Source organism: Acomys minous, assembly GCF_964271855.1.
Source record: "Acomys minous genome assembly, chromosome: 2".
Classification (NCBI taxonomy): Eukaryota; Metazoa; Chordata; class Mammalia; order Rodentia; family Muridae; genus Acomys; species Acomys minous.
In genome coordinates, this window is record NC_140484.1 from 45,840,376 (window position 1) to 45,864,168 (window position 23,793).

The 23,793-nt window shown below is 37.6% G+C and overlaps 1 protein-coding gene across 2 annotated transcripts in view; it reads left to right on the forward strand.

Annotated features, from left to right (window-relative positions):
* Nucleotides 1-261: 261 nt before the first annotated feature.
* Nucleotides 262-23,793, forward strand: part of ZFP91 (ZFP91 zinc finger protein, atypical E3 ubiquitin ligase) — a 30,926-nt gene continuing 7,394 nt past the window's right edge. Inside the window, exons 1-9 of one of the 2 annotated variants that reach the window (XM_084771764.1) lie at nt 262-636; nt 5,302-5,330; nt 18,574-18,780; nt 19,029-19,065; nt 19,652-19,753; nt 20,882-21,016; nt 21,776-21,826; nt 22,164-22,242; nt 23,354-23,468. In XM_084771764.1, the coding sequence (XP_084627890.1) occupies nt 278-636; nt 5,302-5,330; nt 18,574-18,780; nt 19,029-19,065; nt 19,652-19,753; nt 20,882-21,016; nt 21,776-21,826; nt 22,164-22,242; nt 23,354-23,468 (1,114 nt within the window). In that variant the 5' untranslated portion in view covers nt 262-277. Of the gene's footprint in view, nt 637-5,301; nt 5,331-18,573; nt 18,781-19,028; nt 19,066-19,648; nt 19,754-20,881; nt 21,017-21,775; nt 21,827-22,163; nt 22,243-23,353; nt 23,469-23,793 lie in introns of both variants that reach the window. The other variant, XM_084771763.1, reaches the window with a different exon arrangement.

The window sequence follows — 23,793 nt, forward strand, 5'->3', positions numbered from 1 at the left end:
CCTGTCCCCCGATTGGCCCGCCGCAGGTCTGTGCGTGTGCGCGCGTGCGCGCCGCAGGCGGTCGCGGGCTTGAGTGGCAGGGAGCGGTGCGGGGAGGGAGGGGGGGGAGAGCCGCGCTCGGAGCGGGCGGAGGGGCGGGGGGTGGGGGGGGAGAGAGGCGCTCCGGAGTGAGAGAGCCGGACGCTCCGGGAGCCGAGGGGGGCGGGGGGGAAGCTGCGCCGCGGGCGCCGCCGCCTCCGCCGCCTGGGACGCAGGGGTGGGGGACGGACGAGCCCCGATGCCGGGGGAGACGGAGGAGCCGCGATCCCCGGAGCAGCAGGACCAGGAAGGGGGCCAGTCAGCGGCGGCCGACGCGGCTTCGGAGGAGCCCCGGCCCGGCGCGGTGGCGGCGGCGGCGGCGGTGGTAGCGGCCGCGGCGCCTGCAGGGACCGCGAGCAGCCGCGTGCTGAGGGGAGGTCGGGACCGCGGCCGGGCCGCTGCGGCCGCCGCCGCCGCTGTGTCCCGCCGGAGGAAGGCCGAGTATCCCCGCCGGCGGAGGAGCAGCCCCAGCAACAGGCCTCCCGACGCGCTCGGGCAGCAGCCCGCGGCCGCGAAGCCCCCGTCTCCTGCTCAGGGCAAGAAGAGTCCGCGACTCCAGTGAGTAACAGTCTTTGAGGCGTTGGGGGAAGACCCCCCTCTAGTCCTCACGCTCCCCTCCCGGCTCCCGTAGCGCCCGCTCCACGTGACACCCCGCTAGCTCTGCCCCCTGCCGGCCCGGCACGCCAGATGTCATGTGGCTGGCGGCCGGGCTCCCGCTGCTCCGCAGCCTGTGGCCGCCTGGCCCACGCCCGAAGTCACCCGGCGCTGGCTGCACGCACGCCCTCTGCCTCCCGCCTGCACGGCTCCCTCTCTCTCTCTCTCTCTCTCTCTCTCTCTGGCTTCTGCGCCCCCTTTGTCAGCCTGTCGCTTCCACAGTTACATCACATCCTCGTTAGGAAATCAACTGCACCATCCTAGCCCTGAAAGTGGTTTTGCCTGTTCTGATTAACTAGTTGCTTGAGAGTCACTTCCTTGGATGCCTTTCTAGCCCTCCTGAATGGTCACGTTCATTTTTGCCGTCGGGGTGAAAACGTGACTATGCCAGTTTTAGTTTATACAACTAAACTAGATGTGTAGTTCTTTTTAGCAGCACGTGAACTTTTCCTTTATGCGTGTATTTTAACGTAGGTACTTGACTCTTAGAAATAGGTTAATCTGAATTACTACTTTGAGCTATATAGAGGCCCTTTACAGATGGCCAGGAGTGTTAGTATTTTAAATTGCTCGTTAGATTAATGCTTTAAAATAATTAAGTACTTGACTTTATAAGTTACACATTTTAGTCAAATTAGCTATTCACTGTCGACAATTTTATGACATTTGATTTACATGTGAGAAAAGAGACAAAATCTAAGAACAAGGGTTTCTGTTTCAGATAACCGGTAAACTTCCATAGAGGCAGTGCAGGCCTTGCCTTACCTAGGAAATTTTTAAAGCTTAAAAACAGGCTTGTTCCAAAATTAACATCTCTAACTTGGAATGTTTGGTATTTTGCTATCCAAGTCGTTCGCACAGTTTTGAATGGGATGTAAGTTAACACAGTTAACTTATTTAAGTTAAGAAAACTTAGGACTGTAGTTCTGTGGAGAGTAAAAGTGTAGTTACAAATTTTCAAGCTGAATCGAGAGTTGTAACTGCGGTGTGTATACACAAAAATCTTAAATGTCTCACAAATTTGAAAATAATTTGTAAATAATTAATCTCATTTGGGCATAAGTTCCGTAGACAAATTCTTTAATAAACTATGTGGCCCTCAGTTTCTTCATCTGTCACTCCTGTGGCCTGAGTTTGTGTGTATTAAATACTTTGTGGAACCATTTCACACAGTCACTCACATCAAAGTACTAATTCAGTTTGCTGTTTTGAGCAGTGGGAGCCTCACAAAGGCAGGAGTTCTTCGTGGTGGTGTTTTTGTGTCAGTTTTGTAAAGTTTCATGGTTTTGTATTATCTGCCACTTGAGAGTTAGGTACATGTGAATCAAGTTAAATTATACCTAATAGTGTTTTACTAGGTAGGAAGTACTAATGGACCTCGGAACCCTACAATATAATTGTTGAAACAGTTGATGTTGGAGGAATAGGATTGCTTGCTTGTTTTGTTTTTGTTTTAATCACACTGTTCCTTGTGAAGAGGAAGAACTGTTCTTTAATGGCCCTTCCCCCATCCAGTACTATCCAAGCTATAGTGATCTTTACCTCCTTTTGCCTTCAGATTTATCCCTCTTGCATGTTTTTAAAATCATAAATTTATCACATTCTTAAATTTTTCATTCTTTTTGTTGCAAATTTTTACTTACTCAATCTCAACATATTTCAGCTTTGTGGTCCTTGTTTCAAACCTAACTGGGACTAGTACTGTTACTCCTAGTCAGTAGAAAGCTAAACTAGACCTGGCCACATCTTCAAGGACCTTGCTGAGGAAAGAAACATTTATTAGCACTCATTAATCTAATTTGTGTACATGGTTTGCAGATGTTCTATGACAACATATTTTTAAAATTTATCTATTTATCCTCTCAGACATGTGGGTTTGAGTGTCAGTGTACTGAACTCTGACCTTGGTTAATATCTTCCAAATAAAAGGACATTTAAAAGAGAAATGAGAAATATAATTTATTATTAAATTATTATAATACTTATTCTTTTCAGATCCTTTTTGCTCCCTAGTTACTTTTCATCCATTTCCCATAATCCTGCTTTTTTATCTTACAAGTTCCTATGTAATCAGCTATTAACCTATATTTGTTTCTTTCAATTAAAGAAATAGCCCAAATGTACAGAATCATTTAAAATATCAAAAGCATAGATTTGGACCACCTGAAATTTGTGTTACTAATGGAAGGCAAATTACATAGTAGAGAAAAGCTTGAACTTGATGTTCATTTCAGGCTGAAAGTCTGATGTCTCAGTTTGTACTGCTCGTTGGCTGAGTGACCTTGAGCAAGTCACTAGCATCTTTAGAACTATTTGCTTCTCACAAATATTTTGAGTTTGTGGGACGAGTTTTGCAGCTGAACAAATAGGTTATACTTTAATAAGTTTGACTGTATAGCAGCTTGGTTCACACGAAAGAAAGGTTTTGAGATTAGGAGAATACATGCCATGAATGCAGGAAAGTAATTGCAGTGAGTACATTCAGGAGGAGGACATCAGTTAAATACTAGATGTAGTATACACAAAGACGTAGATAGCAAGTAGTTAGGAAGCTAGATCCAATTTGTATGAAGTTTATGGGTTCATGTTATTTAAGAATTAAGCTCCTAGTTTGCTGTGTTTTAGTTCCGATTCTCATGTCAAGTATGAATGCTTCAAGAAGCATGTAGTATAATAGTTTGAAGGTTGAGAGTGTAAGGTTTTTCTCCTTTGGCTTGTTGTTTCTTATGTATTGTTGTTGTTTTTGTTTTTCTTTTTTGTGTGTTTGGCTGGTTTTGATTTCTGTTTATTTCTTTGAAGACAGTCTCTCATTACATAACCCTTGCCTGGAACTTTCTATTAAACCATACTGACCTCTGAGTGATATATCTATCAGTTGGCCTCTGCTTCCCAAGTGCTTTGGTTAAAGTTAGAGGCCTGGCTTTTAAGTTAAAATGTCCATGTCTACCAGTGAAATCAAATTATATATACTTATACTAGTGGTTTAAAATTGGATATCTGCATTCCAGATTTTAGAACTCTTTAACAGACAAGTCTTAAAATATATAATTTAATTATTCCATACCCTTCTTTTTTAAATTTTTTATTTATTTATGGTATATGAGTGCTTTTTCTGCAGAAGAGCACATCAGATCACATTATAGATGGTTGTGATCCACCATGTGGTTGCTGGGAATTGAACTCAGGACCTCTGGAAGAGCAGGCAGTGCTCTTGACCACTGAGCCGACTCTCCAGCCCCTCCATAGCCTTCTTAAACTAAGACTTAAACTAGTTTTTGAAGTCTTCTTTAGACTGTTTTAATCACTGGTATATGGAATTCAAGGTTCTTTGTAGAGGTTTGTTTGGGTTGGTTGTGTGTGTGTGTGTGTGTGTGTCTGTCTGTCTGTCTGTCTGTCTGTCTGTCTGTCTGTCTCAAAAGTGAAGTAATAGTAAACCTGTAGGTGGCATTTCTTGCTGTGTTTTGCTTGAAGAGTGGTGGAGCAGGGTGAATGAGGCAGTGAATATTCTGAATTGACAAACACAGCTCTTTGTTTCTAGAACTCTTCAGTTGCACAGCACTGGAATCCTGAGTGGTTGGGATCCTAGGGCAGTCAGGATGGTAGTAGAAACATTGAACAATTTCAGAAACATCTCAGGCATCCAGCAGGTGTGTTTTTAGTGAAGATGGTTCACAATTATTTGTGTCCATTGGGAAGTTTGTGACAAAACTAAAGTCATCATAGTACTAAGCTCTTTAAAATGAGGCAAAATGACAGCTATTCTTTTACAAAGCATCTTTTAATTATGTTAAGTTTACTTACAATCCTTCTGCTGGATAGTAACTTTATGACAGAAATAGGAAGCCAGTTTACTTCTGAGTTTGGTTAGGGGGTATGGAATTCAAAATTACCCTATCTACTAGTTATGTGTGCTAGACTCTATACCACATTAATATAATTTTTTGAGCTTTTTACTTGTATTTAATTTATAAAATATAACTAATTATTTCAGATGTGTATATACTGACTAGTGGATTTAGTGATCAATTTTGGGGACTCTTAAAATGCATTAAATTGTTGGTAGGAAGGTTGTTGAATAAATACAAAGTAAAGGAAGTAGTGTAACAAAATGTCAGTATTTACAATGAATAAGAGTTACTGACATTTTACCATTCTTGGTACACCTACCTCCTAGCAAGTCTCGGGTGTCACTCAGTCTTTCCTATTGTACTGTATAAGGACATTCATTTTCTTTCATAGCTGCCTTTAATAAAATTAGCAACACTTCCTTGTGCTTTTTATCATTAAAAACAGCTATTTCAGATGTTACTCTGTTTGTGTGCTGTTGATAAGGTAGCCACTCTCACATTGATCAGTATTGATTTCTTCAGTTACAGTGGCTATTTCAAATGATGAGCAACCACATAGAACAATGTAGATAGGCTATTTCTACCACTGCTGAACGTTAGGCTTTGCTTCAAATAACTTTATCAATGCCTTCTATATTATTCTAGAGTTGAATAGAAAATAAATACTTATGTTTTAAGAAAATGTACAAAATTATTCATTTAACATTTTTATTTCTTTCAGGTGCATAGAAAAAATAACAACTGATAAAGGTAAGATTCATTCTTCTTTCCTGTGTAGAAAGCACTGACTGTCTTATAGTCTAATAGAAAGGGCACTATTCTTCGCCTGTTTATTGAGTGCTGTTCCATTCAAAGGGGAGGGACTTCATGCTGTAGACCTACTAGAAAAGTTAGACTCTGTTTAGATGACAGCAAGCAGATTTGGACAGTACAGTGAGTATAGAAACTCAATAATGGGTTATAATTTAAAGGCCTCTATAATTTTTTAAGCTAGCCATTTTTTAAGCAGTTAAAAAAAATTACATGTAATAATAGTAAAGTAACATTCCTAATCATATTTCATTTCTTGTTTGTACTCTTGACCTCATCCACTATGGACAGTTTTCAACTCCTGGAATTAACTTAATTGCAGAGTTCTTATTCAGAAGTCACTTTGGAGATCTTACTAAGCAGGAAAAATGTAGATAATTAATGAGTACTGGTGTAGGCATAGTTCTTACTAAGAGAAGTTTAAAACAAGAAAACAGTTGCTTTTATCAGAGCTGAAAATAGACTTTTCTTGAGGAAAATCTTGAACTACTTCTGGAAATGACTTTTGCTTGAGTATTTTAATCTGGAAGTGCTAGCATGCTGGGCAGCTGGGGAAAGATGAAAACTTCATTCTGGGTCTGGGTGTTTTCAAACTCTCATCTCCTCCATGTCTTAATTAGTCTAATTAGTGCCAGTGCATCTTAAAAGAGGAAACTTGTCTTCTCACCTGCTGACTTCATCGGTCCTCCTCAACTCCTGTGTTCACCTAGTTATTAATTGATTCTGTTCATAATTTTGTCTCTTTAGTACTTTCTGGACCTTGTTTTCTTTACTGTATTATCTGTTGCTGTATAAATAGTGAAAATAAGAACCTTCCAGACAAAAATTATACAGTAATTAGCTTTGCATTCTACGAATTAAAGAAAGTTGAAGGAGAAACGTGACAAGTCATCTTTTGTCCCTTAAACTTGGTGACTTACGGGTTTAACAACTTACTGTTTCTTGGTAGGACTGTTTCCTCTTGTTTTCAGTCTTTTGAGGAACTTCCCTACCATTTTTCATATTAGCTTGCTAATTTAGATTTCCATCAATAGTGCAGAGTTCTTTTGTCTAGATCCTTACTAACACTCAACCATTCTTTCTGATAATAGTTATGTTTGAGTTGATAATTTCATTGTGAGTTTATCAGTATATATAACCATGAGGGGTTTGTTGTTTAGTGTTTGTATTTGAGTATTTGGCATATACTTGTAAATCCAACCACTCAGATGCCTTAGAAGGATTGCCACAAATTCCAGGCCAGCATGATTACAAAGTGAAACCTTGTCTCCAAGAAACAAGAAAAACAAAAAGTAAATGTATAGCATATAATTTAATACTCCATAGCCTTTAACAAAAAGGAAGCTGTCATTTACAGATGGAAGTAGAGAGTGTGAAGTGAAATTAGCAAAGCATAGAAAGATAAGTGCTATGTCACTTTAATGTTACATGAATTGTAAATTACTGTTGTAGAAGTAGTAGAAGAGTGATTACCAGAGGCTAAGAGGTTGGGGAAGGGAACTGTAGATGACAGGGTACACATTGTGTTTAGACTGCAGAGTTCATTTTAGTGTTTTATTGTACTGCACTTTAGCATAGTAAGTAATAATGTAATAGACACTTCAGGATTGCTAAAGTCATTTTAAATGCTCACACAAAAATGGTTAATGAGTGAACTGGCACTTATGTTAATTACCTTAATTGAAGCATTAGAATATGAACACAAAACATACTGTGTGTGTGTGTGTGTGTGTGTGTGTGTGTGTGTGTGTGTGTGTGCGCGCTTTGAATGTAACTTCCAAGTTTCTCCAGCTTATCTGGCAATCACCAAAAGCTGGGACAGAAGAGCAGCAACAAAGGGTGCAGCTGCTTGTGTTCCTTGCAGAGTGGATTTGCTTCCTCCTGTGGCAGAAAACCACACTTTGAGTTTTTACTACTCATACATCCTGGAGAGTAGTGCCATAGGTAAAGGTCCCACACAGAGAGCAGCTGGTGAGTTCCAGCTGTGAGCTAGAAGTTTGTGGGACTAAAGGCCTTCAGAGACATCTCTGAAGGTTTTATCCATGGCTACACTGAAGGTATTTGGGGTGTGCTATTAAAAGTTGCCAGACAGTGCTGGTGCATGCCTTTAATCCCAGCACTTAGGGAGGCAAAAGCAGGTGGATCTCTGAGTTCTGGGCCAAGTCTGGTCTACAGAGTGAGTTTTAGAACAGCCAGGGCTACACAGAGAAACTCTGTCTTGGGGCTTGTGGGGACAGGTGGAAATTGAAAGAGTCTTGCCTCTGTTACTATTGTAAAGCTAAGTAGGTGCTGAGACAAGGTTAAAGTAGAAGCATTTACTACATCACTAAATAAATTACTCATCAGTTAAAATGAATTTTGAGAAACTCAGCGTCAGCTAGTAGGGTAGAAGTTCAGGTTGGTTTTAGAGTTTTTAGTCTAAACTCTAGGCTGGAAACTTGAAGTTTCTGATACAGCCTTGAAATTGAATTTCTTCCCCAAACTTAAGTCTTAAAGTCCTTCAACTACTGTAGATTGGTATTCAGGCCAACAACTGGGCACTACAACATGGGCATATTAATACTGAGAATAAACTTCTTACTGTATGTGGTAGTTAAGGTCTATAATCCCAGGGCTTGGGAAACTGAGGCAGGAGATTTAAAAATTTTGAAGTCAATTTGAGCTTCAGAGTGAGATCTGTCCCAATCCCTGCACTGTGTGTGTGTGTGTGTTTGTGTGTGCACGCGCGCGCACACGTGCGCGCACTGGAATGACAGAATGACATTTAAAATATTTATGCCTTTCTTAGCTCTCAGTGGCTTACTTCTTTTGCTTTTGCCATGATTCCCCATACACGATGTGTACTAGACCTACCTGTCTCCAGGACTATGAATAAAGGCTTTTGTTTTTTAGTTTGGGGAGAGGGTGCTGTTTGTTTTGCTTTGGTTTTTTGTAAATTATTTAGTTTTCTTTTAATTTTCCTCATGTCTGATTCTGTAGGACTAACAAACTATTAGTACAATCTTAAATTCTCAAAACACAGGTCAAATTTACCAGTTTTTGTAGAGATTTGGTCGTTTCACTTGGCAAGCAGCTGGTCTTTTTGGTATTAACTAGGATTCCTCTAATTCAGCAGTTCTCAACCTTCCTAGTGCTGCAACCCTTTAAGTATAGTTCCTTATGTTGTGGTGACCCTCAACCATACAAGTGTTTCTTTGCTCCTTCATAACTATCGTTTTGCAACTGTTGGGAATTGTAATGTAAATACCTGGTATGCAAGATACCTGACATACGACCCCTGTGATAGGGTCATTTAAGACCCTCCCCAAGGGGTTTCTACTCACAGGTTGAGAACCACTACCCTAGTAGAATTCAGTTTTGATACCCAGTTCCATTACTATCTACTAGGGGGTAGGTAGCATACCATGCCACAGGTTGCTCTCACAGAATTGTTCACCACTTCCAATGCAAATATCAAGTCCCACTAACACTAAAAATGTTTCCACATTTCACTTCATTGGGCCAACTAATTTGATAGAGCAACCCATGGGAATTGGGAAAACAATTAGAATAGAAAGGAAATAACAAGGGATATCAATGCATAGCAAGGAATATGAGACTAAACTGTAAGGAACATCTATCTATACCCTTTTCTCTCTTGATGGACCACCCTCCAGGAATTTGTATTCACTCAACCCACTTGTTTTGTTTTGTTTGGTGGTGAGGTAGGCGGGCTCTTCTGGAAGCTTCACTGAGTGGGTATGGTTGATTTAATCACTGGCCATTAGTGGTTAGCTAATTTATTTAGCCTCCGGCTTTTGATACATAATGTAGAGTAGAAAAGTTTCAAACGTTTGATCACACCTTAATCTTTATTGTTTCCTATCTTAAATCTACCCAGAAACTACTAGGCACCAGTCTTTTAATTAACATACAAAGACAGTTACTGGATACACTTAAAAATTTGTTTTGAAGCCAAGTGGTAGTGCACGCCTTTAATCCCAGCACTTGGGAGGCAAGCCTGGTCCACAAAGAGTTCCAGGACAGCCAAGGCTACACAGAGAAACCCTGTCTACAAAAAAGAAAAAGAAAAAAAAATTTGTTTTAAAAACAACACAACAACAACAACAACAAACAGGGCTATCACATTTTGTTTCCTTTATTTTTCTTTTTAGAAAAGTATGAAAAGGCAGAGTAGAAGTGTGAATGAGATGGTTTTTATTTTCTCAAGAGTAATGTGAGATAGGAAGCTTTTGAAAGTAGGAGTCTGAGGCAAACGGAGTAGCATATAGTAATCTGAGCAGGCAAGAGAAAATTGGCTTGCCCTACCTAGTTCTAGGCCCTGTCTTAATATAAAAATGAGTAATGTGTATGTGACATTTCCACAGATCAGTTCATTATCTTTAAAGAGAAATTGTTGTATATCTTGTTAACTGGACCTGGGAAGAGGGCGTTTTAGATTTTCTCTTAAATAATAAAAACATATGTAGCATGGGATCTCTATGATCAAAACTTTTTTGAGATAGAACCTATTTTCTGGTTTTACCCAGGCTTGCCTAAAAACAAAACTAAATTCTCCCTTCTCAGGCTCCCAGATGTTGTGGTTATAGGCATGTACTTAACCAGACTAATCACAAACTACTTTGGAAAACTTGAACTTTTCATTCTCCTCTATAATCTCACTTTGGGAAATGGCATTGTAACTCCAATTATTGAACCTTTCTGGAGTGATTTAAATGTATAATGTGGTTTGGGTTTTTTGTTTGTTTGTTTGTTTGTTTGTTTGTTGCTCTTTTTTTAGTTATATTTCTTTTCCGTAATGTGTTTATTTGGAGCCTCACTGCTCCACTTGACCTGAGTCTTTTATTATTGTCTATGTTGTTGAAATGTGACTGGTTGTATTGCCTCTTTGTGTGTTCTTTTGACTTTGTGATTGTGTCATTTTTATTGCTTCATAATCATTTTAGTGATATTTAAGAGCAAGCTTAAACATTATGTTTAACAAAAAGTCCTCTGAATACTCTAACACTTTGATTAATTCTGGTATCTTTTTAATTCTGTCTAACCTCTTGGAATTTGAAGAGTGTACCAGTGAGTTGGATGTAACTTCAGAGCTCATTTCCCCTATCCTTTCATTTAAAAGTGAAGGCGCTGAGACAGGAGGAATTTTTAAATTGGTGTATTGCATTGCATAAGAATACTAAATACATAGGATACTAAATTTGGAACATTAAAAACAATTTGTTACTTTTCTGAGATGGCTGAGTAATTTTTCTTTGGGACTCACTGGACATTTCTGAAATCACCTAACTTTGGAAAGAGTCGTCTGACACGTATGGTAGCTGCTGCCTACTTATAGGTTCTCTTACATGTGGCTTGTAAATGGCTAGACAAGCATTGTTACATGACAATCTTAGGGTAGCTTTGTAAAAGGGAAAGTACAACTGTAAAAGTGATAATGTCTCTAAGTTACGTTACACTTAAAGTATAACTCATCACTAGAATTCTCCACCATGTCAGGCTTTAGTAGCACTTTTAACATCTTCAATGTTAATGCCTTTACAGGCTGTTTTTTATAACCTATTTCATTGCTAGTTCTGATTCTAGAAATAATTTTTTAAATTCTTATTGAGAATTCCATAAAATATACAGTGAAATATGATCATACCTGTTTGCCATTTTTCCTCTCCATGCCTGCCCCCACTGGCCCCAAACATAGGTCACTGTTTTACGTTCAATTAGAATAAATTTTTTGAGACAATGTCTTGCTAGGTAGTCTACGCTGACCTCAAATTTGTGGGATCATTCTGCCTTAGACTCCTAAGTGTTAAGATTACAAGAGGGCCATCAAGCCCTGTTTCTGTATAAACATGCAAATCTGAACCTATCTGTGATAGTACACTTGTAATCCAGCACTTGAGAGGGAGAGGCAGGAAAATCAGTTCACATCTACCTTAGGCTACATAGTTCAAGCCAGCTGGACTACATGATACCCTATCTCAAAGAATGAAAGAAGAAGGGAGCGGAGAGAAAAAATCTGATCATGCTACTTACTTACCGGAATTCTTATTAGAATAAAATACAAATCCTGCCAGGAGCTTCCTAATGTGATGACAGTTTGTCATGTCTTCTTAAGGCATTGTGAACTAACTTTTCAATTCATTCCTTAGGGTTTTTATATACATCTGTACTTTCTGCTGCTCTAACATCAAGCTATTACTTACCCTTTAGGTCCAGGGATATCTATTAAGCACTGAGCTAATTGTCAGATAAAGAGGCCATTAAGTTAACACAAATATAAATTAAGTGCTGCTGTTTAAAGAGAAAGCAAAACCAGTCTTTTTCTGCTTTTTAAGAAACAAAACTAATTTACCTAATGTCAGTACTATGAAAGTCAAAAGGAATATGTTGACTGGTTGGCTGTTGTTTTATCCTAAACTTTTAATATCACTTAAGAATGTGTAAGTTTGTACTTTACAGTCTGTAAGCTAGTTTCTGAACTGAATATTGAAAACCAGATAATAGAGTCTAGCTTAAATGTTAACATACATTTACATATGTAGTGTATTTAATGTAAAATAAATGAACTATCTGGCTGAGGGGTGCAGGTAGCTCAGGTGGTAACTTGCCTTGCATTCTGGAAGCCTTTCTGGAGTTAATTTCCCCTATATTACGGTATTCTCACCTAAATCTCAGCACTCAGGAAGTAGCTACTGTCATTTGGCCTGCTTCTGGTCCTTTAGTGAGGCACAATTATTTTCCCCTTTTATTAAAAATAGATTCTCTTTCCTCATACAATATATCCCAGTTGTAGTTCCCCCTCCCTCTACGCTTCCCAGTTCCTCCCTACCTCCCTTCCCATCCTGCATCCACTTCCTTTCTGCCTTTCATTAGAAAAGAACAGGCTTCTAAGAGATAACAACCAAACATAACAAAACAAAATATAATTAGATAAAACAGAAAAGCATCACATGGAAATTGGACAAGGCAAAGCAACAAAAGAAAAAGAGCCCCAAGAGACTTCACAAGAATCAGAGACCCACTCATTCACGTATCCTGGAGTCCCATGAAAACACTAAACTGAAAGCTGTAAGACCTGGTGCAGATCCACGTCAGGCCTGTGCTTCCTGCCTCAGTCTCTGTTAGTTCATGTGAATTTCGGTTAATTTAGAAGGCCTTGTTTCCCTGGTGTCCTCCATCTCCTCTGCTTCTTAAACTCTTTCTGCTGCTTCTTCCTCAGGGTTCCCTGAGCTCTGAGAGGAGAGATTTGATGGAAACATTCCATTTAAAGCTGTGTGTTCCAAGATCTGTGTCTCTGTGTAATGTCTGGCTGTGGGTCTCTGTATTTGCTCCTATATGCTACAGGGGAAAGCTTATCTAATGATGGCTGAGTGAGGCATTGATCTATGAGTATAACATTTTTTTAGGAACAATAGTATTTGGTTTTGCCCTAGACCTTTTAAGCTATCTAGTCTCAGATTCTGGTCACCCAAACAGTATTAGGTATGGTTTCCATCTTGCAGAGTGGGCTTTACATCAAATCAGACTTTGGTTAGTTACTTCCACAAGCTTTGTGCCACCATTGCCCTTACATAATTTTACAGGCAGGACAGATGGTACATCAGAAGTTTTGCGGCTAGATTGATGTTCTCACTTCACTTTGGGTATCCTGCAGAGTACCTTCACACATCAAAGACTCTAAATCTTAGAAGTGAAGGTTCTATGTTGGTACCAACTCACCCTCTCCATGTTTAGTAAGTTGTGTAGGAGTTGTCTTCAGCAATGGGGACTTGCTGTCAGTTTAAGGAAAGTAATCTATTGTTTTGTCAACAGCCAGGGTTGTTTGGGGATTTCCATGTGACCCCCTTTGACCCACAGTACAACTGGATAAAATCTAGTCCCAGTACTGGAAGCTTCTTTGTTGATGAGAAATGGTTAGTTAGGATTCCATCTTCCTCGTTATTTGGAGACTTCATTAGGAGCACCGTCATATATTTTAGGCCGTTTACGCTGTACTAGGTCTTCCATACCACCCCTCAGATGGCCAGTTCTAGCCATCTCTCCCTGTGTTCCCTTCCTCAACCCCATCTCTCTTCCCCCTCCCTACCTGATCCTCCCATTCCTTTCTACCACCCCCACTCCCAGTCCACCCATAAAAATCTATTTCCCTCTTCCAGGAAGATCCAGGTGTCCCCATCTAAACCTAACTTCTCTAGGTCTTGGATTGTAACTTGGTTATCATTTATTCAACAGCTAATAGCCACATATAAGTGGATTCATACAATATTTATCTTTTGAGGTCTAGGTTAGCTCACTCAGGATTTTTCTTTTCCTACTTTGATCTATTTACCGGCAAATAACACTATGTCATATTTTTTAACAACTGACTAATACTCCACTGTGTTAATGTGCCACATTTTCTTTATTCATTCTTCTGTTGGGGGACATCCAGATTGTTTCCAGTGTCTGACTATTATGAATAGAGTAGCAGTGAACATGATTGAACAAGTGTCCTTGTGGTAGATAGGATATATTGTCCTTGGGATGTATGTTGAAGAGGGAGTATAGTTAACGTCTTGAGATAGATCCATTCCTGGTTTTCTGAGGATCCACCATATTGGTTTCCATACTCCCAGCAGCAATAGAGAAGTATTCTCTTACTCTGCATCCTTTGTTAGTGTCATTCTGACAGGTGTAAAATGGAATCTCAAAGGAGTTTTGATTTACATTTCCCCAATGACTAAAGATGTTGAGCATTCTCAGCCATTTGAGGTTCCTCTATTGAGAATTCTCAACTTAGATCTGTACTTCATTTGTTGACAGTATATTCTTTGGGTTATTTTGATAGGATAACTTGTTGGTTTTTTTAATACCAAGTTTCTTGAGTTCTTTATATATTTTGGATGTTAGTCTTGTATCAGATATAAAGTTGGTAAAAAAAAAAAAAAAAGACTTTTCCTATTCTGTAGACTGCTGCTTTGTTATTACTGTGAAGGAAAGCTGTTCTGTGGTAGCCAAGGCCCACTAACAGCTGTGAATTCCTCTGGATTAATCCACTGAAATTAGAACTCTTCATGATCCAGTAACTTGTGAAGGCCTAGCATAGATACTGTTCAGATTTTAAAAAACAAAAACAAAAAAATCCTTAGTTTTGAGTACCTGAGCCCTGGGGCAGCCCATTATATCCAAATCATGAGCCAGGAGCAGAATCGTTGAATCATTCATAATTTTTGTGTTGAAGTCTTGAGAATCTTCTGTTTTCCTATACAGTATTACATGTCTGCTTGCATTTACAAGGGCCCAGTTTCTTCAAATTTTCAGCACTCTTTTTTTTATAACCATCCTAGTCAGTATGAAATTATGGTCTCATCAGGCTTTTGATTTGCATTTCATTAATGACTACTGTTAAATATCTTTACATATGGTTTTGGTTCGTTTGGGTGTTTTTAGCTTGTTTATCTTTAATTAAATATTTGTTCAAATCTTTTGCTTATATTTCTAGTTATTTGTTGGTTTTTTTTTTTTTTTGATAAATTAAAAGATGAGCTTTATGTGCTAAAAGTATTGTGACAGGCATAGTTTACAAATATTTTCTCTCATTTATAGACTGTCTTCACTCTGAGCTTTTAAAATATTAGCTCTTAAACTTAAGTATATTATCCATTTTGAATTAATTATTAAGAGCTAAGAATCTAGCATCCTATATGTAAATACTGTTTTCCCAATAACATTTGTCGAAGGGATTGCCCATTCCCACATTCAGTAGTATTGTATCCTTATTGAAAATCAGTTGACTCGTCTGTGTGTATCTGTGTATATATACACGCAGATGGAAAGATTGCTTTCAGTTTGTCTTGCCGTTTTTAGTCTTTTGCCAGTACCACAGACTGTAACTAATTTTGTTCTTTCTCCACAAGAGTTTTCACTGCTCCAAGTCTCCAGAATTTTCATACGAATTTTAGGATCAAATTAACAGAATCAGATTTTTTTTTTCACATCTGTTTTTAGGAAGATTATCCTATTGGAAATATTTTTTCCTCTTAATTGGTAACAATTTTCTGAATTTCCTATGGGGATTATTCATTTGGTAAATATATTTAAGATAGAATTGTATGTATTGATCTTGCATTCTGCAACATTTCTGAATTTATTAGGAAAGGTGATATCAATCAATTATGAATATAAGGTCATTTAATCTATAAGTAGTAAAAGATTTTTATTTTTTCCCCCTGCTTTGAGTTCCACTTGTGCTTTTCTTTTGTTTTCTTTTCCCTAATTTTTGAGGCTTGAACTTCTAAAGAAGATAAATATCATCCATGACTTTCAGCTTAGATAAAATACTTGTTCTTGCCACTGAATATGATGTTAACTGAGAGTTTTTGTAAGTGCCTTAGGAGTGTATATTTGCTTTTGACAACTTATATCTGTTGAAATGTTTTTATTATGGTATTAATGTTTTATTTTGTATATCAAAAATACATAGTGATTCTCTTAAATGTGCCTCAGCATTTAGTTTATAAGGAATATTGATTGGTATGTAGGGGATTTTTGCCATGGTGTTAGAGTAATGCTAGCATCATAATGTCTTTGGAAAGTGTTCCACGCAGTATTTTTAAGAGTTTGAGATAGTCTATAGGGTGTTTTTCTTTGTTTTGTTTTTAAATATCCTATAGGATTAACTACTAAGTTCTGAGCCTAGACTTTTGTATGAGCAGAAACACTCAACCATCTATACTAGCATGGGCAAATTCAGGATTAAATGAAAGATCCTTGAAATTAGAACCATAAATGTTAAGGTAAGACTTAATGTTACCAAAAGACAGACTCTTGCTTGGCACAATTGGGCTCAAAGAGTACAATGCACTATCTGCAAAGGTTATTCGTAGGCCTTACAATCTAACAGAATTGGTATTACTAACACCACAACATCTGAGTGTTGGAGTTCCTGTTTCCATGAAGCCTTACCATAATTATACAGTATGTTGTCGTACTATTTGTATAATTATCAGAATGATAGGTAAGGCATGATACTGCACTGCTACGTTGACATCATTATAAATGAATTGGGGTTTTTGTTATTTTCATGTTTGAAAGCCATATTTTTGAGGTGTCTTTTTTTTATTGGGTTATTAAATAGACTTTGCTTCTGTTTGACTTTTATGCAGTCAGAAATTATATGCCTTTTTTTTTTTTTAAGAAAGGTTTTCACATTATTATTAAAAGGATATCCTACTGTTCAAGGGGTTCACTTCTAATATGAACTACCTTTACTTACTAGCTTTATGCACTCTGGATATTTAAGCTAATATCTAGTGCTAAAGTCTTCAATGCTACATAAGGGTGTATAATCTATTTCATTTCATTCACCCTAAAAATGTGATAAAATATAAGATAATAGAAAACTGTTCGCATGCCTATATACAGTATCTCACAGAGTCTGAAATAGAACAGCACTGGAACTACACTTTACAGTGAGGTTACTGTACATATAAATTTAAATTTGTGGTGTGAATGTGAGTAGTTGAGCATCAAGGAAGGGCATTCCTGTTAGTAGAGTCCTTTTAAGTAACTCTTGGCAACATTGTAGTTGTTGAAACATCTTGAACTATTCTTCCTACCGCTAGTTCAGGTTTTCATTTTGAGACCACTTTCTTAGTTTAACTTAGAGTTAATGGTTAGAATTCTATGAATCAGTTTCTTGGAGTGATTTTACATGCATTTTTTTAGTAAACAAAGTACTGTTTTACAATGAAAAGTATTTTATGAGTGGAGCACTATTAGGATAAGTGCTGTTTTAATGTTGGTGCCTAGGGTTGTTTGCCTGTGCACTGGTACAAGGGTATCTTACTAAGTGGCCAAATCACAGGGCAGTATGACTGCACCTCCCAGCAAGCATTTAACTGCCTCCAAGACACAAGTGAGGCCTTACATTGCAGGCCCCAGTCTTATGTAGACAACTAGAGTTACTGTGATTTTTTTTTTTTTAAATCAATGTGCCAGCCAGCTGTGTCAGAGTCGAGACAGCATTTTACATCTTCTCTGTCTTACATTCTTCCCTCCCTTCTGTAATGTTTCCTGAGCCTTGGAGTAGATGGTGTAGGTGTCCCGGGTAGGGCAGAGGACTCAACAGTCACTTATTCTTAGTACTCTGGTCACTTAAGCGTCTCTGTATTAACCTACTGCTTGCTCACTGCATTAAGAAACCTGTCTAGTCACAGCTGAGAAAGCACTAATCAGTAGATGTAAATATAAATACAAGCAGTGTGACATTGTGTCTGCTTAGGAAAATAAACACTGATAGATTTCCCCTCTGCGAGCATGTCCTGGCTCCCTAGCAGCTAAAGGTTTTGTTTGACTAGATTGTCTCTACCAAACATGAGTTCCCTCTTAAGGAATGAACCTCAAATTCAGTTCAGAAAGCAGTTGATTACCCCAATAATAGTCATGTCATTATTGTAGAAACAGGTATATCTTGACTGCCAGATCAGTATTGTAGAATTCAGGATGCATGACTGGATGAGACTGTTCATTTTTCCAGCACTGTGCATAGCACATTTCAGCCCATGGAGTTAAGTCAGCAAGCACCAAAACATCCAATTCAGTTCCAGCTTAATTTTTGTCTTGTAGTCAAAAGTTTGTGGTGTCTTCAGCAGTAAAAATTTGACCATTCAGTTCTGGTGGTTCTTTGGAGGTTTTGTTTTTGTTCTTGTTTTTGTTTTTAAATAATCTTGTTGGCCTTAATTCATGATCCTTCTGTATCATCTGAGTAATGGATTATAGGAATGCTACCTACCACATGTGTCTTTGTTAGAGTTACTATTGTAATGATCTAACACTTTGACCACAGCAACTCATACAAAAAGCATGGCAGTACCCAGGCAGACATGGTGCTGGAGAAGTGGCAGAGAAATACTGGGCCTGGCTTGAGCACTTGAAACCTCAAAGCCCACCCCACGGTGACACACTTCCTCCAACAAGGACACACTAATAGTGCTACTCCATAATAACTAAGCATTCAAGTATATGAGCCTATGGGGCCGTTCCTATTCAAACCACCACAATGCCCAAATAAATTATCCTCTTGTCTTATTTTTATTATTTCAGAAAACCTGTTTTCATTTTTGCTGCTATTTGTAACTAGTAGATTTGTAAGAATGGTTATTGGTTAACTAAAAACTTGAAACTTATGTTTTCATTCATTTAGATCCCAAGGAAGAGAAAGAAGATGATTCTGTCCTCCCTCAGGAAGTTTGCATTACTACAACTAGACCTAGCCGGGGCTGGCGCAGTAGTAGCCGAACATCTCTCTCTCGCCTTCGAGACACTGAGAACACAAGGAGCTCTAGATCCAAGACTGGCTCATTGCAACTCGTCTGCAAGTCAGAACCAATTACAGATCAGCTTGATTATGGTATGGTATAAATACATTATGGTTCTTTCAATTTCTAATTGGTTCTTTAATCTTAATGCTGAACATTTACCTAGATGTCTTAATTTGGGGGAACATGTGATAATGTAGGTAGGATTTGTTTTAGACACGTTGTATATAGTTCCATTCTTAGAACTGCTTTATACAATATAATTTTACTTAAGTCTTTGGCTATGAAGATAAATATTTTGGGTGTGTGTTTCTCAATAAACTTTGGTTTAATTTTCTAGACGTTCCAGAAGAACATCAGTCCCCCGATGGCATTAGGTATAAAGTTTATTTCATACTTAAATCTTTGCTGCAGTATATGAAATGATTGAGACTGTTTATTTGATAGAATTTTGATCTGTTACCTCAAATTAACTTGTTTTAATTTGTCAAAGTCATATTCCACATTTCATCTTGAATGGGCCTTAAACATAAAACTTTTAGTTTCCTAGTTCCAAAAGCATGTCTTGAGTATCTTCTTTGGGTGACCTTAACCTGTGTTGGGCATCAGTGTAAAATAGAAGTGTCTTTCCCATTGTCTTTCTTGGTGATTTGGTGATTTAATGTTGGTTAAGTCTTGTGATGTAGCACATTATCAGGCAGCATTACAAAGTCAGTTATCTAAGTCTTAGTGCCACTGGCCATTTATCTCTGATTTGTATTAAAAGTATTATGTCTTATTTGTATAGTCTGAATTCTAAGTATTGCTTGTAGTAATGGAGCTTAGAATGTAGTTCAGCCAAAAAATAAGGATGGAAATTTTAGGTAATGGAAATTTTTGGCTATGTCTAAGTGTTCTAATTCAATCCTATTAGGCAGTCCTTGAGACCAGAATTTACCATTTCTGTTTGCTTGTTTGTAGTAGTGATGAGGAAGAGGAGGAGGAGGAAGAAATGTTAATCAGTGAAGAGGAAATACCATTCAAAGATGACCCAAGAGATGAAACTTACAAGCCCCACCTTGAAAGGCATGTTTGAAATTTGTTGTACATGCTGAAAATACATAGAAATGAACTGTTGAATGTTTTATTTTTGTTGCAAGACTAGGTATACAAATAATTTTAAATGAATTTTGGTTTTGCGATTTTAACATCTTTTGTATATAAATCTCTCTTTGATCTATTGAACTCTAATATTATGAACTATACTATTTAGTAGATAAGTATATGTTTTAATACAGTTTTCTTGAATGTGTAGAATTGTTTTGTTCAGAATCTTATTTCTCTTTGGAACTATATAGAGATTTGATTTTTATGTTTTTAGCCTATCTTAGTTTGAGTTACTATTGCTATGAGGAAACATGATGATAAAAGGCAAATTGTGGGGAAAAGTTTATTTGGCTTACTCTTTCTATTATTATTATTATTATTATTATTATTATTATTATTATTATTATTATTACTATTATTTGGCTTACTCTTTCTAGTATTATTATTATTACTATTACTACTACTACTACTACTACTACTACTACTACTACTACTACTGTTTGGATGTTTAGTAAATGAGCATGGGGAGAGAAAGAAAGGGGGGTACCACAGAGACAGAGGAAGAGAGAGCTGAGAGCTTCGCTTATTCTTTCACATCTATTGTCCATCACTGAAGGAAATCAGGACAAATCTACCGGGGCTACCACTTGGAGACAGGTGCTCATGAAGGGGCACTGCTTACTGGTTTGTTCAGCCTGCCTTCTTAAAGAATCCAGGACCACCACCCCAGAGTTGGTCCCATCCACAGTGGCCTGGGTTCTCCCCCCATGAATCACTAGTTAAGAAAATGCCTTACAGGCTTGCCTACAGACCAGTCTATGGAGATATTTTCTCAGTTGAAGTTCCCACCTTTTGGATAGCTAGGTTGTGTCAAATTGGCCATAAAACTGGCCGGTATATAGCAGTATTCCTCCATGGACATAATGTATATACATGTGGTATGTATGTGCACAGTTGGTATGAAGTTGTGGTTTGTAAGCTGAGACTCATGGCTTCAGAATAAGATACAAGATAATGATAAACCCTAAGTTTTAACCTGGTATCATAGACTACCATTAATGAAGTCATTGCTGGAATATTTGTGTTGAAACATTTTTCTTTTTTCAGGGAAACCCCAAAGCCACGAAGAAAATCAGGGAAGGTGAAAGAAGAGAAAGAAAAGAAAGAAATTAAAGTGGAAGTAGAAGTAGAGGTGAAAGAAGAGGAGAATGAAATTAGAGAAGACGAGGAACCTCCTAGGAAGTGAGTAGACAGTTTCTACTAAAAGTGGAAAGTGACTCTACCTTTTAGAGCAGCTAGTAGACAGACTTCAAGCTGTATACGTGAACATTTGGGGGCACATGCATTTAATCCTAGCACTTGGGCAGACATCTGTCTGTATGAGACCCTTTTTAAAGTAAAAATTATGAGTGTCTAAAATGCTGACATTAAGCAACTCTCAAGTTTTTTTGGAGCAGCTTCTCAGGAGCTTGAAAGGTTGGTTTTAATTTTGGTTTAATGCAAGCAAAATATAAGTCCAAATGAGCAATAGAGACAGTATCTATAGGGATACAGAGAGGATAGAGAACGCCAGAAAAAGATGTGTGTCCTCAAAAACTAGCAAATAGGGTAAATGATGCACAAGCCTTGGCTGGATAAAACCTTTCTATCTGGTGCACACTTTGTTGCAGAAATTAAGTGCTTTATTATCTTCTTGGTTGCCTATTTTAAATGAATTGCATTTGAATAATAAACATTTTGCAATAATTAGCCTTCAAATAGTAACATTGAAATTTATCCAGATATTCCATAGTAATGCCTAGTTTACTACAAGATAAAATAATTTGAGTGAAATCACCTCAGTAAATCTGGTTGATGGCCAGATGCCTTTAGTTTTTGTATTGTTGGGTATCCCCTGTGTCTACCATCTGATATTTGCCCTTAGAATTTGCCTTTAGCCATTCTTATCTCTATAAGCTTTCGACTAGAATATTTAGTCAAGAACTCTTTCTTAAATTATAGGAGAGGGAGAAGGCGAAAAGATGACAAAAGTCCACGGTTACCCAAACGGAGGTGAGGCATTTCTGCTTTTGTTTTGTATATCTTAGGTTTGGTGCTAGGCGTTTGATTAATTTTCATAAGTGGGGGAGGTGTGGCTTATTTAAAATTTCACAAGTGTGGTTTCCCAGTGTCCGTATATTGAGATTTCTGAAATCCTCAGTATTTTTTACCTTTTTGTAGCTTGCTAGCTTAGTTATGCTGTTTTTAAACTATCAAACATTTGACAGTTTGATTATTGAGTACAAATTATGTGAAACCTGTATATTACTATAGACAGTTTGTATCTATTATCACATGTTATATAGAGTGCCACTTCTCTTGCTAACTTTTTCTAACATTTTGGCAATAGGAAAAAACCTCCAATCCAATATGTTCGTTGTGAAATGGAAGGATGTGGGACTGTTCTTGCTCACCCTCGCTATTTGCAGGTCAGTGAAGTTGTTATACAAGACAGTCTATACAGTGTCCATTACTTGTTTCCTAAGAAGTCATTTTGTATAGGATTTGTAGACTGACATAAAATACAAAGAAAAGTGTTCCTAAGTGTAAATTACATAAACCGTCTTGACTTCTACTACTTTAACAGAATACCCAAGACTAATAATTCGTGTGTGTGTGTGTATTCTTTTTTTTTCCTTCTTCTTCTTCTTCTTCTTTAAATAATTTATTCAGATTACATCCCGATTGTTATCCCCTCACTTGTATCACTGAGGCTTATAATTTAAAGAATACATTTATTGACTTTTGGTTCTGAGTCCCTTAGAATTCTTAGGAATGTGGTACCAGCATCTGGAAAGGAGTCATCTTACTTCACATGTCCAAAGCTAGAGGACAAGAAAGAAGCATGAGAAGAAAACAGGGAACTGAGTTCACTTTGTTAACAGCTTCAGTCCATCTGAGGGAACAGAACACTTAAACATATCTCAGCATTATTGCATTGAAGACTTAAAATTTCAACACAGGAACCTTGGAGGCTACATTGAAACCTTAGTATATACTATTAAAAAATAGTAACAGCATAAAAATCTGAGCCCAAATACAAGACTATTTTGGATTCTTGCAGTTTTACGGTATTTCCCAAAATGGCGTAGCAGATTTTTATAACAATACACAATGACAAAATAATAGATTTTAACTCAAATATATATTAGGATAAAATGATTATATCATTCAAACCAGTGATTTCTTTAAGATAATACAAAATGATTTTTTTTTTCAATTTTTTCTTGAGTAGATTTTTTTTGGTTCTTTGGGTTTCTGGGTGTGTACGTGTCTGGCAGGAAAGTAGTGAAATGTTGCTTAGGGAGTGCCTGATAGTCTTTAGCAGCAAGTATGACACTATAGCCTTACTTTTGGGTTATCATTCTGTTATAGTGGTTGTAGCTACTGTTTTTTATTTTGGGCATGTGATGTGATGTTTAGTACACCCATTACTGTGTTTTTATTTTACTATTTTTCCCTACTAGTTTTCCTTTAGAATTTTTGACTTTGGAAAAAGTAGTGTTGAAAAAACTTACTTTTTTCCTTTTGCTATTTTAGCACCACATTAAATACCAGCATTTGCTGAAAAAAAAATATGTATGTCCCCATCCCTCGTGTGGACGACTCTTCAGGCTCCAGAAGCAACTTTTGCGACATGCCAAACATCATACAGGTATATTCCTAAGTAAAAGGTTTAACAAGTAGCCATGCAAGCTGTATTTGGGTATATAGACTTATAATAAAGCACAATTTTTTAGTACACTCTTCTTAAAAGAACCTAGTTGGCAAGTATGGAAGAAAGAAAATTATCAAAATAAGTGTATAAACATAAAAATGTAAATGTGATTTTTTTTTTTTAACTTGGGCTTGGCCACACACATCTATAATCCCAGCACTGGGCAATCTGAAGCAGGAATTTGAGTTCCCAGCCAGACTGGACTACATACAAAGATCTTGTTTTAAAAGCTAGAAATAGAGAAGATTTGGGGTCTCATTAA